The sequence below is a fragment of the Marmota monax genome, unplaced genomic scaffold, assembly GCF_021218885.2.
Source record: "Marmota monax isolate L192 unplaced genomic scaffold, Marmota_monax_Labrador192_F-V1.1 WCK01_AAM20220418_F8-fsc00008, whole genome shotgun sequence".
In the NCBI taxonomy this organism is placed as follows: Eukaryota; Metazoa; Chordata; class Mammalia; order Rodentia; family Sciuridae; genus Marmota; species Marmota monax.
The window spans coordinates 11,694,759-11,707,952 of record NW_026694432.1 but is presented as its reverse complement, the minus strand read 5'-3'; the positions used below and the strand labels follow the sequence as shown (position 1 = coordinate 11,707,952).

At 50.9% G+C, this 13,194-nt stretch overlaps 3 protein-coding genes across 6 annotated transcripts; 2 read left to right on the top strand and 1 right to left on the bottom strand.

Moving 5' to 3' along the window:
• Positions 1 to 1,162: 1,162 nt before the first annotated feature.
• Maneal (mannosidase endo-alpha like) lies at positions 1,163 to 6,023 on the top strand. Of its 2 annotated transcripts, XM_046418756.2 has the most exons (4): positions 1,163 to 1,791; positions 2,916 to 3,025; positions 3,903 to 3,979; positions 5,173 to 6,023. In XM_046418756.2, the coding sequence occupies exons 1-4, from the start codon at positions 1,245 to 1,247 to the stop codon at positions 5,807 to 5,809; spliced, it is 1,371 nt and encodes a 456-aa protein (XP_046274712.1). In that variant the 5' UTR covers positions 1,163 to 1,244; the 3' UTR covers positions 5,810 to 6,023. The 2 variants fall into 2 exon arrangements, with proteins under 2 accessions (XP_046274712.1, XP_046274713.1); XM_046418757.1 differs by lacking the exons at positions 1,163 to 1,791; positions 3,903 to 3,979 and having other exon boundaries at positions 2,955 to 3,025.
• On the bottom strand, positions 3,247 to 11,906 carry Yrdc (yrdC N6-threonylcarbamoyltransferase domain containing). Of its 2 annotated transcripts, none has more exons than XM_058570895.1 (5): positions 11,502 to 11,906; positions 10,863 to 10,977; positions 10,620 to 10,739; positions 8,804 to 8,946; positions 3,247 to 3,415 (listed from the first exon to the last, which is right to left on the bottom strand). In XM_058570895.1, the coding sequence occupies exons 1-5, from the start codon at positions 11,891 to 11,893 to the stop codon at positions 3,412 to 3,414; spliced, it is 774 nt and encodes a 257-aa protein (XP_058426878.1). In that variant the 5' UTR covers positions 11,894 to 11,906; the 3' UTR covers positions 3,247 to 3,411. The 2 variants fall into 2 exon arrangements, with proteins under 2 accessions (XP_058426878.1, XP_046324958.1); XM_046469002.2 differs by lacking the exon at positions 3,247 to 3,415 and adding an exon at positions 7,437 to 8,532.
• On the top strand, positions 11,829 to 13,167 carry CUNH1orf122 (chromosome unknown C1orf122 homolog). 2 transcript variants are annotated; one of them, XM_046469004.2, is made up of 3 exons: positions 11,829 to 12,019; positions 12,244 to 12,445; positions 12,693 to 13,167. In XM_046469004.2, exons 2-3 carry the CDS (start codon positions 12,398 to 12,400, stop codon positions 12,786 to 12,788), a joined length of 144 nt encoding a protein of 47 aa, XP_046324960.1. In that variant the 5' UTR covers positions 11,829 to 12,019; positions 12,244 to 12,397; the 3' UTR covers positions 12,789 to 13,167. The 2 variants fall into 2 exon arrangements, with proteins under 2 accessions (XP_046324960.1, XP_046324959.1); XM_046469003.2 differs by lacking the exon at positions 11,829 to 12,019 and adding an exon at positions 12,072 to 12,153.
• Positions 13,168 to 13,194: the final 27 nt, after the last annotated feature.

The window sequence follows — 13,194 nt, the reverse complement described above, 5'->3', positions numbered from 1 at the left end:
ACACTGACCCCACACCCACCATTAGACACGCTCTGTCAATAATTAAGTAACCTCTCATTGTAACCTTTATAAGCACAGACCCCCTCTTTGGCCAGTGGCTCATTTTCCACCAGGAAAGTGGGTCCATCAAAGGCGTGACTCCACCAGTGAAGAAAGGCTGTGCTGATTCATGAAGTTTGCACCCTGTTCTTTCATTTTGTGCTAACACAAACTCTGCAGATAGAGCAGTGTGGGCAACAAAGTGACTCTCAACAACAGTGATCAAAAAACTGTCCATAGAACATCACACCAGGGTCTGGTGTGATTCCCTGATCAGACAGATCTAGGAACTGGGTGACAGATCCTGTTCTGGAACCCTTGGTGTCTAACAGATATATAAGATCAGAGCTCAGGAAGAATGGGGAACTGGTAAGCGTTTTCTCTGTCAGACACTGTACAAAGTGTTTTAGGGGAACCATCTCATTTAATCCTTACCTACTCTAGGATAATCTCTAGAGAGAATTCAGGGATGGCAGTGACCTAAGACCGGCCAGTCTGAGTAGTGCAAAGAGCTCTGGAGAACCAGTCCTGACCCTTGGTTTAGGCTTGGTCAATGTGACCTTGCGCAAGTCATGGTCTTGCAACTCCAAGGCCATAGCCAGCATCTGTAGGGTGGGGATTTCCAGATGTCCCCCTCCCCAGGCTTCAGAGGCTGCCCTGGGTTTGCAGGGCCTGTGGCAAATAAGGATGGTTGGTGACTGAGACCAGTGGGAGGGGTACAGTGAAGTCAGTAAGGAGGGGTCGAGGGAGAAGAGGGTCCTTGGGGCAAGAGCATCATAGACACCCTGTTTCTTCCCCACCCAGCCCTCTGCTCCCCTCATCCTGGCTCCAACGCTGCCACACCGACAATCTCCTGAACTCCAAAGATCTGCATTCTCTCCCAAGCCGGGAGCCTGCACCCCGCTGTCCCAGCAGCGTGCCTTAGGCTTCTGCTTCTTTGGCCTGGAACTCGCAGAGCTCGTCTCTGCTGCTGTCCGGTCCCCCCTCAGCTTGTCACCACTTGGTCTACGCCGCCTGCATTCTCTGTGTGCGGGGCCCGCCCGCACTGCGGGGAGAGTCCGGGATCCGCCCACGCTTCTCCAGGCTCTGCGTCGTGGTCTCCCTGAGTCGCGCGCAGGCTGCGTGGCGGTGCGAGCCGGGCGGGCAGCCATGGCGCTGCTCACCGGGAGGTAGCGGGGCTGGGCTCGGGGAAACGGGGGGCCGCCATGGCCCGGCGGCGGCGCCGCGCCTGCATCGCGCTGTTCCTGGTGCTGCTCTTCGCCTTCGGTACTCTCATGGGCCTGCGCACACTCAAAGCTCCGGACGGACTACCCGCGCTGGGCCCGGGCCTGGAGCTGGCCCCCTTTGAGCGACGTCCAGAGGGGGCCCCCGCGCCCGCCGCCCGGGCCCCGGCCGCCCCCGCCGCACCGCCGCCGCCGCTGCCGCCTCGCACCGCGGAACCGCGCAGTTCGGCCGGGCCGGTCCCCGCGGAGGCCGAGTCCGCCCCCGGGCAGAGTCTGCGCGTCTACTCGGACCTCCACGCCTTCTACTACTCGTGGTACGGGAGCCCGCGGCGCGAGGGCCACTACATCCACTGGGACCACGTCATGGTGCCGCACTGGGACCCCAAGATCTCGGCCAGCTATCCCCGCGGCCGTCACAGTCCCCCGGATGACCTGGGGTCCAGCTTCTACCCAGAGCTGGGGCCCTACAGCTCTCGGGACCCTGACGTGCTGCGGGAGCACATGACCCAGCTCAAGGAAGCCGCCATCGGTGAGTTCCCCGGACCCCTCAGCCTCGCCCATCTTCCCCATTTTCGTTCCACATCTGCTCCTGTTACCGGCCCTTTGATTTCATTCAACCTCCAACTTGACTTCCTAGCCTTTCCTTCCCATTACGGGCCCACTACGCGGCATTGCGCCTTCTTTTTAGTATTCCAATTGCCTTTCTGGACCCTTCTGACCCCCAATTCCAGAGCCTTCCTACAGGGCGGAGCAGCTAGGGGTTTGTACCAGAGCTGTCCTGCTTGGGGACAGCAAAGAGAGGGAGGCAGAAACTTCAAATCTGTTGGGCTTTTGGGTTCCAGGGAAGTGAAAATCTGGGTTTCCTGGTTCCTCAGGAGTCTGGGGTTCAAAGGAATAAAGCCTGGTATGACCTCTGCTTTCACATCAGGTACAGGGAAGAGCCACGGCTCTTCTTGCTTTTGCTGGCTGTAGAGAGGAAAGTTTGCCCATGTTGTATGACCCTGCTTGGGGGGAGAAGGAGCTTTTCATCAAGTGCCTAACCACAGGACAGGTCCCTGGGAGTCTCCTTTGTAGGCTGGCATGTTCAGTTGGTTCAGATTTTATCACTAAATTCTGCTACATTTTGCAGTACATTTCAATAGGATACCTGGAGATGGTTTGTGAATGACGGGGAAAACAAGGAATGACAAAGAGAGGGGTGAGAAATATTCAAAGATAAACAAGACAGGGGCCATCCTTCAGGTTTACAGTCTAGAGGCACAGTCAGTCACGGCAAATGCTCTGAGAAACACCAAGATGACTTTTTGCACAGGCCTCTACTCTATGTGAGACCTCAGAGGTGATCCTCTTTTTGGAAGGTAGGACTGGGGCTTCTGGGTGGGTGTGGCATGGCCACCCTCTCCACTTTCTTCTGCTATTTGCTGATGGAACCAAAAGCCTTCTGACCTGCCTGGTGCTCTATGGCTCTCCGGGCCAGAGCGATTCAGCACTGCAGGCATGGACAGCTCCGAAGCTCTGGGATTGGTTCTGCAGGAAATGAACCTGGCAGAAGGTTTCCATGAATAGTTTTTCAGTGGGAAATCATCTGCCAGGAAACAGAAGTCTGTTGAGGAGACTCTGTACCTTTAAAGTGTCTTCTATGTTGTGTTTCAGGCGTCTTGGTTCTCTCTTGGTACCCACCTGGCATGGCTGATGATAACGGGGAACCCTCAGATGATCTTGTACCTGCTATTCTGGATACAGCCCACCAGTACAACATCCAGGTGAGTCTCAAAGAAGAGGTCATGTGCTCTCTCATTCTGGAGACTCCTCCTCCTCTGCCTACAGAAAAAAGCCCCTAGGGAAGTTCTTGGCTGTAGTCCAGGGATGGCAAATAGGGAGCCAGTGTGGTGTTGGGGGAGGGTTCTCATAAGCATTGCCTGTGTCACACTTACTTTCCTTACTTGAGAAAAATAAATATAGGATAGATGGGCGACTAAATAAATACCACTTTTTTATTAAATAACAACAGAAGTTAGTTTGGAGAGCCTGACCTTGGATACAGGCTAGGCAAGTGCTAAATGGACCTACAGATTGAATTCTGGATCCAACTCCCTAGCAGGAGGCAGCGCTGGGCATCACAGAGTGGGCCACAACACAGGTCATCAGCTCACCTTCAAGTGGAAGGACATGAAGTAAGCATGTGGTTATTTTCACTAAATGTACCAATTAGGTCAATCTCCACAACTGTGGCAGAGGAAGAAAAATGACAGGAGCTACATGTCCCATTCCTGAGTCCACCACTATCACATTTAACAGATCAAGGCACTTTTTCCCATCAACACAGCTTCCCATTGTTTCAGGCAGCTAGTGCCAATCACTTGGAACTGGTACATAGGTTGAAACCTGTCAGCCATCCTGTGGCAGCCCACCAGAATGATTCCTAGATGCCCTGTTGTGGAAGGTGAGCAAATTTCTTGTCCTTCTCCTTTTTTTCTTTTTGGTCTAGAAGGATAGTGTCAGTCTTAACTCTATTGTGCTCACCATTGCTAGGCTCTCTCCTGAACTCAGCTTCCCCTACAGACCGTGTTTGGAGCATGAGCCTTATTTGTTGTGGCCCCTGGACAATCTCTTGACCAGTAAATCCTTTGTTTGTGGCAGGTGGCTTTCCATATCCAACCCTACAAGGGCCGGGATGACATCACTGTACATGACAACATCAAGTACATCATTGATACGTAAGGCTGTTCTGGGGGCTAGGTTTATTTGTGTGTGTGTGTGTAATTTATTTTTCAGGTGTAGTTGGACATAATGCCTTTATTTTATTTATTTTTACATGGTGCTGCGGGGCTAGGGTTTTAATGGGGATCAAAATGGAGAGAAAGGGATAAAAAGTCTGGAGGGCGAGGTCAAGAGATCCAACCTGCATGTGTTCCCAGCAGCTGTTTGTAGTAAATTACTGGGTTTAGCAGGGTGCAGTGGCTCACATCTATAATCCCAGGCACTTGTGAGGCTGAGGCAGGAGGATTGCAAGTTCAAGGCCAGTCTCAGCAACTTAGTGAGGCCTTGTCTCAAAATTAAAAAAAAAAAAAAAAAGAGTTGGGGATGTAGCTCAGTGGTAAATTGCCCCTGGGTTCAATCCCCCAATACAGAAAGAAATTACTGGTTTTGAAGTCAGGCTACCTGGATTTCAATTCCAGTCCTGGGGACTCTGTGATCAGAGGCAACCTGAATCTGTTAGGCACCTTGCTCTTGGACTTCCCAGTTTCCATAACTATGTGAAATGTGTTTAACTCAAAAAAAGTGTTTGCCAGGGGAGGGGTGTGGTGCAGGGAGTGTAGCATGTAGCTTACTTAGCATGCAGGAGACCCTGGGTTCAATCCCCAGCCCCCCTTTCCCCCTGAAAACTCTGCAAAGATCTGGGGTAAGGGGAAAATTCCAGAAGACTGGCAAATGTCAAGGCCCTAAGATGTGACAAGCCCGACATGACAGGGAACAAAAGGCCAGATGGGTAGTGGAGATGGGTGAGATAATGGCAGGAGTGGAGGTAGGCAGGGTCAGATCAAGCAGGTGGGACCTTATATGTGGTGATAAACTAGCAGTCAGATGTGCTTTACATTTTAAAAATAAAAAATTATATTATAGGAAGGTAGAAATGGAAGACTGGAGACCAGTTAAATGGCTAGTGCTGCAGTTCATATCAAAGATGGTGGTGGTGTGCCTCAAATGGGGAAGTGAGGTTTAGTAATGGCAAGGCTGGGGAAAGGAAGGTGGGAACAAGGTTCTTACTTAGAGGTTGGTAAGTCCAACTGTGCAGACTAGTTGAATCCCAAATTGTGTTGTGGGCATTGAGAACAATCCCAATGTGGCTGCTTCTAAAGCTGTGCTAGTTTCTTGCATCCAACTCAGGCTCCTTCCTCCTGCTCCTCAGATATGGATCCCATGGTGCGTTTTACCGCTATAAGAACAGCATTGGCAAGAGCCTCCCACTCTTTTATATCTACGACTCATACCTAACATCCCCTGAAGCCTGGGCCCACCTCCTGACACCAAATGGGCCCCACTCAATCCGCAACACTCTCTATGATGGGGTCTTCATAGCACTACTGGTGGAGGAGGGCCACACCCACGACATCCTTGCTGCAGGATTTGATGGCATGTACACCTACTTTGCCTCCAATGGTTTCTCCTTTGGCTCCTCCCACCAGAACTGGAAAGCTGTTAAGAACTTTTGTGACGCCAACAACCTCATGTTCATTCCAAGTGTGGGGCCTGGCTACATTGACACTAGCATTCGACCCTGGAACAACCACAATACTCGGAACAGGGTCAATGGCAAGTATTATGAGACAGCCCTGCAAGCAGCCCTGACTGTGAGGCCTGAGATTGTTTCCATCACCTCTTTCAATGAGTGGCACGAGGGTACCCAGATTGAGAAGGCCATTCCCAAGAAGACACCAACACGCCTGTATCTGGACTACCTGCCTCATCAGCCCAGTCTGTACCTGGAGCTGACCCGCCGCTGGGCAGAGCATTTCATAAAAGAGAAGGAGCAGTGGCTGATGTGAGGGGCCCATGAACAAGGGCATGAGGTGTGCTGGTCTCCAAGCCTCACTGGAAGATATTTCCAGGTGGCTCAGCTGAGGCTGTAGGCACTCACTGGTCCCCAAGTGAGCAGCTGAGTGCTTCTGGGTGGGCCATGAAGCCAGGGCCCCTATAGAAGAGTCTGTTCCTCAGGCAAGCAGTGCTGGGGTAACCTGTGATGGAAAGTGAGGTGGTATTCCCAAGGAAAGAGTAGAGGCTGGCAGGTGACTTTTACTTGGCCCAGGCAGCTCCACCACATCCTCCTCAAAACACTTTCATACAACCTCTGCTAGCTTTGAACTCTGCTGCAGGTGGTGGTTGTCTAGTGGAGTCACCCGACCACTGCTCTTAGAAGTACTTCAGGGTTCTGAGCTAGCATGCACCCTGCTCCTTTCTGCCAGCCTCCCTACAACATTGTCTTCTTGGAAGACAAGCAACCACTTCCAAGACTTTCTAAAAGGAAACTTATAGGTTGAAGCTCCTCCCAGTAGATTCCTGAACCCAATTACCAGGAAGTCGTCTTGAACATTCACACATTTATTCAACACTCACAAACTGAGCACCTTACTATGTGCTAGGTGCTGGGGAAAACTTGACTGAGGAATGGCTCCTGTCCTTCTGAAACTTACAGGAATCAGCCTTCCTTATTTGGTGTGGCCTTGTAGCTAGTGCTTGGGCACAGTTTTAAGTTTTTCTTTTTGGCAGTTGTACCCAGTGCTGAGAGTTCAGTTCTTTTTCCTCAAAGAAAATACCTCTGTGCTCCAGAACCTACTTTTTCTGGGATGAACTTTCAGTTCCAGGCAGAGTAGTAGGATACCTTCTCCCTTTAGCTGCCCGAACTGAACAAGGCCCACTTGTCAGAACCGCTTTCAGTGCTACTGTGATTTTTACTAATGAAGTATCAAGCAGTATTCTCAAGTCCACACTCCTTTTGCCCTCAAGACCTGTTTCTGACCTGAGTCAGATTCTGGGACAAAATGATATATGGGCTGGGCTGACTATAGTTTTAGCACAATGAAGATTGGGTTTGCTTAATAAGTTACTAGTTTACCTAAGATTTCTAGAGGGAATAGTTAACAAACCAGTGTTTATCTACGAATAAATTGCATTAAAACAGGATCCTGGAACACATTCTTGGCAAGATCCTTAGGATACACTTGAAATAATGTATGTTGGAAACCCCAATACTAAGAGTATTTTAAGACTGAATCACAATTCTGGGAAATAGGGTACAAGTGGAAAGAGAAGAAAGTGGACCCCAGGTCCTCTCAAGGACATCTAACTCCAGTTAGGTAACTAACACTAAACCCTTTCAGATAGATAAGCAGCTCTGGCCACCTAGCTTGCGACTTCGTTGGGGAAGCCAAAACAGGCAGGGACACTTGAAAGTGCTGGATGTTGACCTATAACAATTTCATTTCACACACATACAATTTGAAAAAGACAGCAGGGCTGGCAGGAAGGGGCAGCCATCCTTACACATTGTGGATGCAATGAAACTTGATTTAGTTCTTCTGAAGGCTACATCAAGAGCCATAAAAGCATATATACATTTTTGACCAAGCAATCCTACCTTAAGAAATTAATTTACTTCAAAAGAAAAATAAACCATTTATAAGAATGTTTGGGTTTTTTTTTAATATTTATTTATTTTTCGGTGGACACAACATCTTTGTTTGTATGTGGTGCTGAGGATCGAACCCGGGCCGCACGCATGCCAGGCGAGCGCGCTACCACTTGAGCCACATCCCCAGCCCCTATAAGAATGTTTAATAGCATTTTTTAATAGTAAAGAAAAACAAAGCTCAAATGCCCAACAATAGTTATGTCTAACATTTGGTATACATACTGAACAAAGATAAAAGGCTGCTGAGTAAACACTGGAGTTAAATAAAGGCATATACATATAATCAAAAAAGTCACTGGCTGAAAAGGATTTGGTTTCCAGTATTATTTAATTTGCAGCCCCCCCCCCCCCATCAAATCTCCCTTCAAGCCAAAATGACAACTCTCCCTGCCAGGCAATCACAACCACCCTACTGGCCCCACAGATTTGGAGGAAAATGTTTGGTCTGCAGTTCTACAATTTTTATTTTAACCTGGTTCCAGTTTGAGGAGCCAGCAAACCCTTGCTTTTGGTAACCTGACTTTTTGGTATTGGTGATTGAATCCAGGGGTTCTTAACCACCAAGCCACATCCCCAGTCCTTTTTGAATTTTGAGACAGGGTCTCAAGCTGATTAGGGCTTGGCTAAGCTGCTGTGGCTGGTCTCGAATTTGCTATTCTTCTGCCTCAGGTTACTGGGATCACAGGCTTGAGCCACTGTGACCAGCTTACTTTTCAATTTAAGAGAGAGGGAGGGAGAGGAGAAACTGATCAGATTTAAGACCCACCCTAGGAATGTGCTTAACCTTTTTATTCAGCTTTGCGCTGATGTATGCAACCACAGAAGAAATATAACCTTCCCACAAAGTGGTTAAACCAGCAGCTTCTGGTCTAGTATTCAGAAAGACGTGTTGCCTAAAGAATAGACTAGTGATGTGGCTCCAGTGGCCTCTGCAAATGAGGCCTTGACAATCACCAGTGGACAGACACATAGTATCCAGCACTGTCCTTGGGTCCTTCTCCTGAATTTCATGGGCAGGACCTGTGTGAGGGGAGTAGCCCGTACTTCTGTTGGAGAATGGCTGTAGTGCTTTCCAGGGCACTGAGGAGGATACAGAGGACAGTTACAACCTGACTTCTCAAAGCCCTGAGTCTACCAAAGCCTGGTGACCAGGGATCTCTCAACTTACTGTTTATCAAACACTTGATGAAACCTAAAAAAACCAGCAAATATAAATTTAGTCCCACTGCACCTTCCATTTCTCCATGCCTACCAGCACCTGCTCACAGCAAGATAGGAGTGACAACCTTCGTTTTGTCAAAGCTGTTTTTCATCTCCCTAACCTCCTTCAAATTATACTCCCCCAACTTACCAGCCTGGACGAATGATGCCAAACTTTCCAGACACAGATAAGTCAACCACAGTAGAACCAAGGCGACACTCAGGGCTCTGACCATCCCCAATTGGTCCCCCATCAATGACCAGGGACAAATGAGGCCAAAGGTCTTGGAAGTCCTGTGGAAGCAAAGGAAGAGCATGGCCATAATCTTTGGCATCTGCAATGATGTCACATTTCACACATGGCTCATAAATAAGACAGAAGCTTCAGTTTTAAAATAGGAGACATCTCCCTCTGGGCAGAGGAAGGAGCCTCACTTAGTTAAGGCCAGCTGTTCCAAGGCCCTATGTTAATACCTAAGATAGAGAACCCTTTGGAGTCTGTAGCCTTCCTGGGTTAGCATCCCAAGTAACACCTGCCTAGAATTTAAAGAAAAACCTTGCTATGCCAAAAGGAATTTCCACACACTGCTTAATTAGGGATGTATAAATACAATGACCGGGCTTCCGGGTGGGGATTAAGATGTGGTCTTTAACCCTGGATTGTGTGACAAATAAAAATCATATTATCCAGGTCTATAAAATAAAGGGCCTGAACTATATGACCAAGGATCCTTCCAGCTTTAGCACTCTGATTCTGGACCTTAATGGAACTTTGGATCAGGACAGGGAGAGAAAAATAGGTACATACCACCATACTCAATCCTTGGGATGTGGGAAAAATGCTCCTACCACATAATGAACTGGATCATTAACTGAGCTAGAGCTTGCCCTACCCCCTAGTGAAGACACTTCAGTGGAATTAGGACTGGGAATTCAGGATGGGGGGAGTCATAAATGGCAGTTACTGTGTTAGATGGGTCTACTCATTGCTAACAAATTAAAGAGCCTATATCACCTCATAAAACTTCACATTTGTGTTTAATAAGAAAAGTGAAATTTGCATCCTCATTCTTTTTTTATTTTTCCCTTTTCTCAGTACTGGGGTGATTTATCACTGAGCTACTTGCCCAGCTCCTTTTAAGTTTTTAAATTCTGAGACAGAGTTTTGCTGTTTTCAATGTCAGGCCAGCATTGAATTTGCAATCTTTGTGCCTCCAGAGTTGCTGGGATTACAGGAATGAGCCACCATACCTGGCCATGTTCTTATTCATTCTAATCCAAGTAGCCAAAATGGGATTAGCATTGATCCTTTCCCTGACCTGGCTTGTGCAGAATCACAAGACCAAGACGAGAGCTTTCACTTCATCTATCTACCTACCTGCCTTCCTTTCTTCTCTTTCCCTCCCATCATACCGCTCTCTTGCTCCCTTTTTTGTTATACTGGGGAATGAACCCAGGTCTCTGCACATGTCAGGCAAGGGCTCTACCACTGACGGACATCCCCACCACTTTTTATTTAAAAAATTATCTTGAGACAGGGTCTTGCTAAGTTGCGTAGGCTGGCCTCAAACTTGCAATTCTCCTGGCTCAGACTCCTGAGTAGCTGAGATTAAAGTTGTGCACCAGAAGCACAACTTCTTCATCTATTTAAACAGCACTATTGTAAAAAAGACTTATAGCCTAACTCTTTAGTCTCCCACAACTGCTACCCCCACAAAAATAAGGAAACAATAACTTTATTTATCAGAATCTTTCCTATTACAAGACAAAAGGGAAAAAAAAAAACCACTAGTTCTCCACTGCTTCTCAAACTTAAGAGATAAAACCTTTACATGTTTCAGATTCCTTTCCCCAACCCATGTCAACGGGGTAGCCTTCCCTCTGCTGAACCCAAAGAGCAACTCTCCCACCAGGCAATTCCTATGTACCATCAAGCCCATTGGTTCAAAGGACTGGGTGACTCTCACCTCAACATTCAGAGAACTGGCCTGGGAGCTGAGGTTGGCACTGGTGAGAGCAAGAGGTCCCCCAAACATCTGGGCCAAGTCCAGCATGAAGGCATGGTCAGGAATCCGGATACCTACAAGCTAAGAAGCAAGGGTGAAGGGGGGGGGATCATCAGGAAGGCTGGAAAGGGTAGGGGGTTACCTTTGGTCTGGATACCAATGAAAGCAAAAATGACCAGGAAGTCTGGAGAAAATCTGACTCACAGGAGTAAAGGGGTTCAGGTCTTTGTTGAGCTCTTCTGAGCGTTCCATCACCAGGGTCACTGGACCTGGCAACAGGTCTTTGAGGAGTTCCTCGGGTACTCTCACTTGGCAATATCTGGGAAATAAAGGAGCAAAATCCACTCAAAATGGAGAACCTCTGGTGTGGTTCTTTCCCAGACTCGAGTCAGATCCAGGAAAGTTTTATGGGCCTAAGTGAAATCTGCCTGTCTCCCTGATTCTTCTCCCGAAGAACTCCAGAAGGCAGGGCTTAAGAGAAGGAGACCAGGCTTGGCGTCCACTGCCTGTCTCAGGGATTTCAACAACTGCATGGCATTATCAAGCCCCGCGTTTTATTTTCTGCAAGGCACTCGCTGCTAAATTAAGCTTCCAGAGAACTGTTTCCTTTTTCCCCCATGGCCTCCCCATGCGCACAAGAGCGCCAAGAGAACAGGGAACTGCTGGCCTCTCTAGTTCAAGGCCTGGCATACGTTAAGAGCTCAGTACACATTTCCAGTTCCGGATTCCTTGGTGAGCCTGGACAAGCCCCTCCCGCTCTCTGCGCCTCAGTCTCCCAAGCCTGTCACCGGAAACCCCTCCCGCGGTGCCGCCCCCAGCGGGGCCGGGTCGGGGCGGCCTCACCTGTAGACGTCGGCCACGCGGCCCAGGCATACGGCCAGCGGCTTGGTCTCGCTGCGGCCCTTGAGGCGGTACACAGCGTCCAGTGCTGTCGAGCAGCTCGCCGAGCAGGCCAGGCCGTACAGCGTGTCTGTGGGGACGGCCACCACGGCGCCGGCGCGCAGCTCGGCCACGGCGGCCCGCAGCGCCTCGGTCCAGCCAGCGCGCTCAGGACTTGCGGCCTGCACGGCCCCATTTCCCGGGAGCCGCAACAGCCGGGCCCCCGGGGCCGCTAGAGCGGGGCTTGGCGGGCGGAGGAGGCGTCCGCTACGAGCGGAGCCCGTCGGCCCCTTGCTCAACCCCACGCCGGCAGCCACTGCGGCCCTCAGCCCCGTGCACGGTTGCGCCGGAGACATCCGCCTAGGCCAGCTTCCGGGAGGAAGTGACGCACATAACCAGCTTCCGGTCCGGGAGGCTCGGCCCCACCTCCGCGCCGGGCAGCTTAAAGGGACCGCGACCCCCAGGAGGATTGAAGGAGACCGGTGGGGACGGGGCGGGGCACAGCTTTGCGGAGCCCTAGCGCAGCGCTGGGGAGGGGGGGCAGCCGAAAGGGGGGCGGTGGTCGGGCCGCGCAGGCGGAGATGGAATGGGGCCCGGGCTCAGACTGGTCACGGGGGTGAGAGGGGGCCCGTCGGGGCGGGGGGAAGGGGCTCGGACCCCGCGCAAGCGCCGGCCCTGACCATCTGTCTCGCTCTCTCCCGGGCAGGGAGGCTGCAGGCGTGGACCGCGGGAAGGCGGGGCTGGGGCTCGGCGGGAGGCCACCCCCGCAGCCGCCCCGGGATGAGCGCGCCCAGCAGCTGCTGGACGCGGTGGAGCAGCGGCAGCGGCAGCTCCTGGACACCATCGCCGCCTGCGAGGAGATGCTGCGGCAGCTGGGCCGCCGGCGCCCGGAGCCAGCTGGTGGCGGGGTCAGTGCCCACCCCGGGCTGGGCCTGGGGGGTGGGGTCTGCTCACTTGCTGGACTGACCAAGCCTTAGCTTCCCTTGGAGGGTGGAAGAGCGTCTCCAGCGCTTTACCCTTAACCTCCTTTGGTCTGGGCGAGAGGTTTTAAAAAAGTTAAGTACTTGATCCAAATGCCAAGTGGCCTTATCTTTGCGGGGCCTAATCCAAGGCCTTTCCTCCCAAGCTCACTTTTCCCCCTTCTGTTGCAATTAGAACGTCTCAGCGAAACCTGGAGCGCCCTCCCAGTCATCAGTCTCCGCCAGAGGTGGCTTTCCAAAGGATGCTGGTGATGGAGCTGCGGAGCCCTGACCATCCCCGAGCTGGACACCCTGACTTTTCTCCCTCCCCAGGGCTGGCGGCTGGACTCTGAACAACTCCCTTCAGTAAAGGGGCCAGTCTTCACTGAGTGTGGCTGATACTTGGCCCTCAGCCTGGAGTGGCAGCTCTGCTAGCAGCTGGGTTCACTCCGACTTCATCCTGGCTGAAGGCAGTGCTGGGCTTTGAAATGTAGCCAACGAATACCCAGTCAGATTACTCGGATTTGGGCTGACCAGCAGTGCTCGCCAGAGTGGTCTGGCCTGCTTTGGGGATTCCAGGTGGTATTACGTGTCCATTTCATCCTTTGGGGGCTCTTAGCCCCAAAAAACTTTCAGCAGAGCCTTGATTAAAAGGAAACCTGCAGACTCTCCTGGTGACTGACCTTTCCTTTCTGTCC

Bases quoted from the DNA above. Each gene is read 5' to 3' on its own strand.
- Maneal (XM_046418756.2), top strand. From the start codon at position 1,245: ATGGCCCGGCGGCGGCGCCGCGCCTGCATCGCGCTGTTCCTGGTGCTG. The intron at 1,792-2,915 runs GTGAGTTCCCCG...GTTGTGTTTCAG, and splicing joins GCTCAAGGAAGCCGCCATCG to GCGTCTTGGTTCTCTCTTGG. The intron at 3,980-5,172 runs GTAAGGCTGTTC...CCTGCTCCTCAG, and splicing joins ATCAAGTACATCATTGATAC to ATATGGATCCCATGGTGCGT.
- Yrdc (XM_046469002.2), bottom strand. From the start codon at position 11,893: ATGTCTCCGGCGCAACCGTGCACGGGGCTGAGGGCCGCAGTGGCTGCC. The intron at 10,978-11,501 runs GTGAGGCCGCCC...TTTATTTCCCAG, and splicing joins CGCGTGGCCGACGTCTACAG to ATATTGCCAAGTGAGAGTAC. The intron at 8,533-8,803 runs GTAAGTTGGGGG...TATCCTCCTCAG, and splicing joins GGCATCATTCGTCCAGGCTG to TGCCCTGGAAAGCACTACAG.
- CUNH1orf122 (XM_046469003.2), top strand. From the start codon at position 12,119: ATGGAATGGGGCCCGGGCTCAGACTGGTCACGGGG. The intron at 12,154-12,243 runs GTGAGAGGGGGC...TCTCCCGGGCAG, and splicing joins GGCTCAGACTGGTCACGGGG to GGAGGCTGCAGGCGTGGACC. The intron at 12,446-12,692 runs GTCAGTGCCCAC...TGTTGCAATTAG, and splicing joins CGGAGCCAGCTGGTGGCGGG to AACGTCTCAGCGAAACCTGG.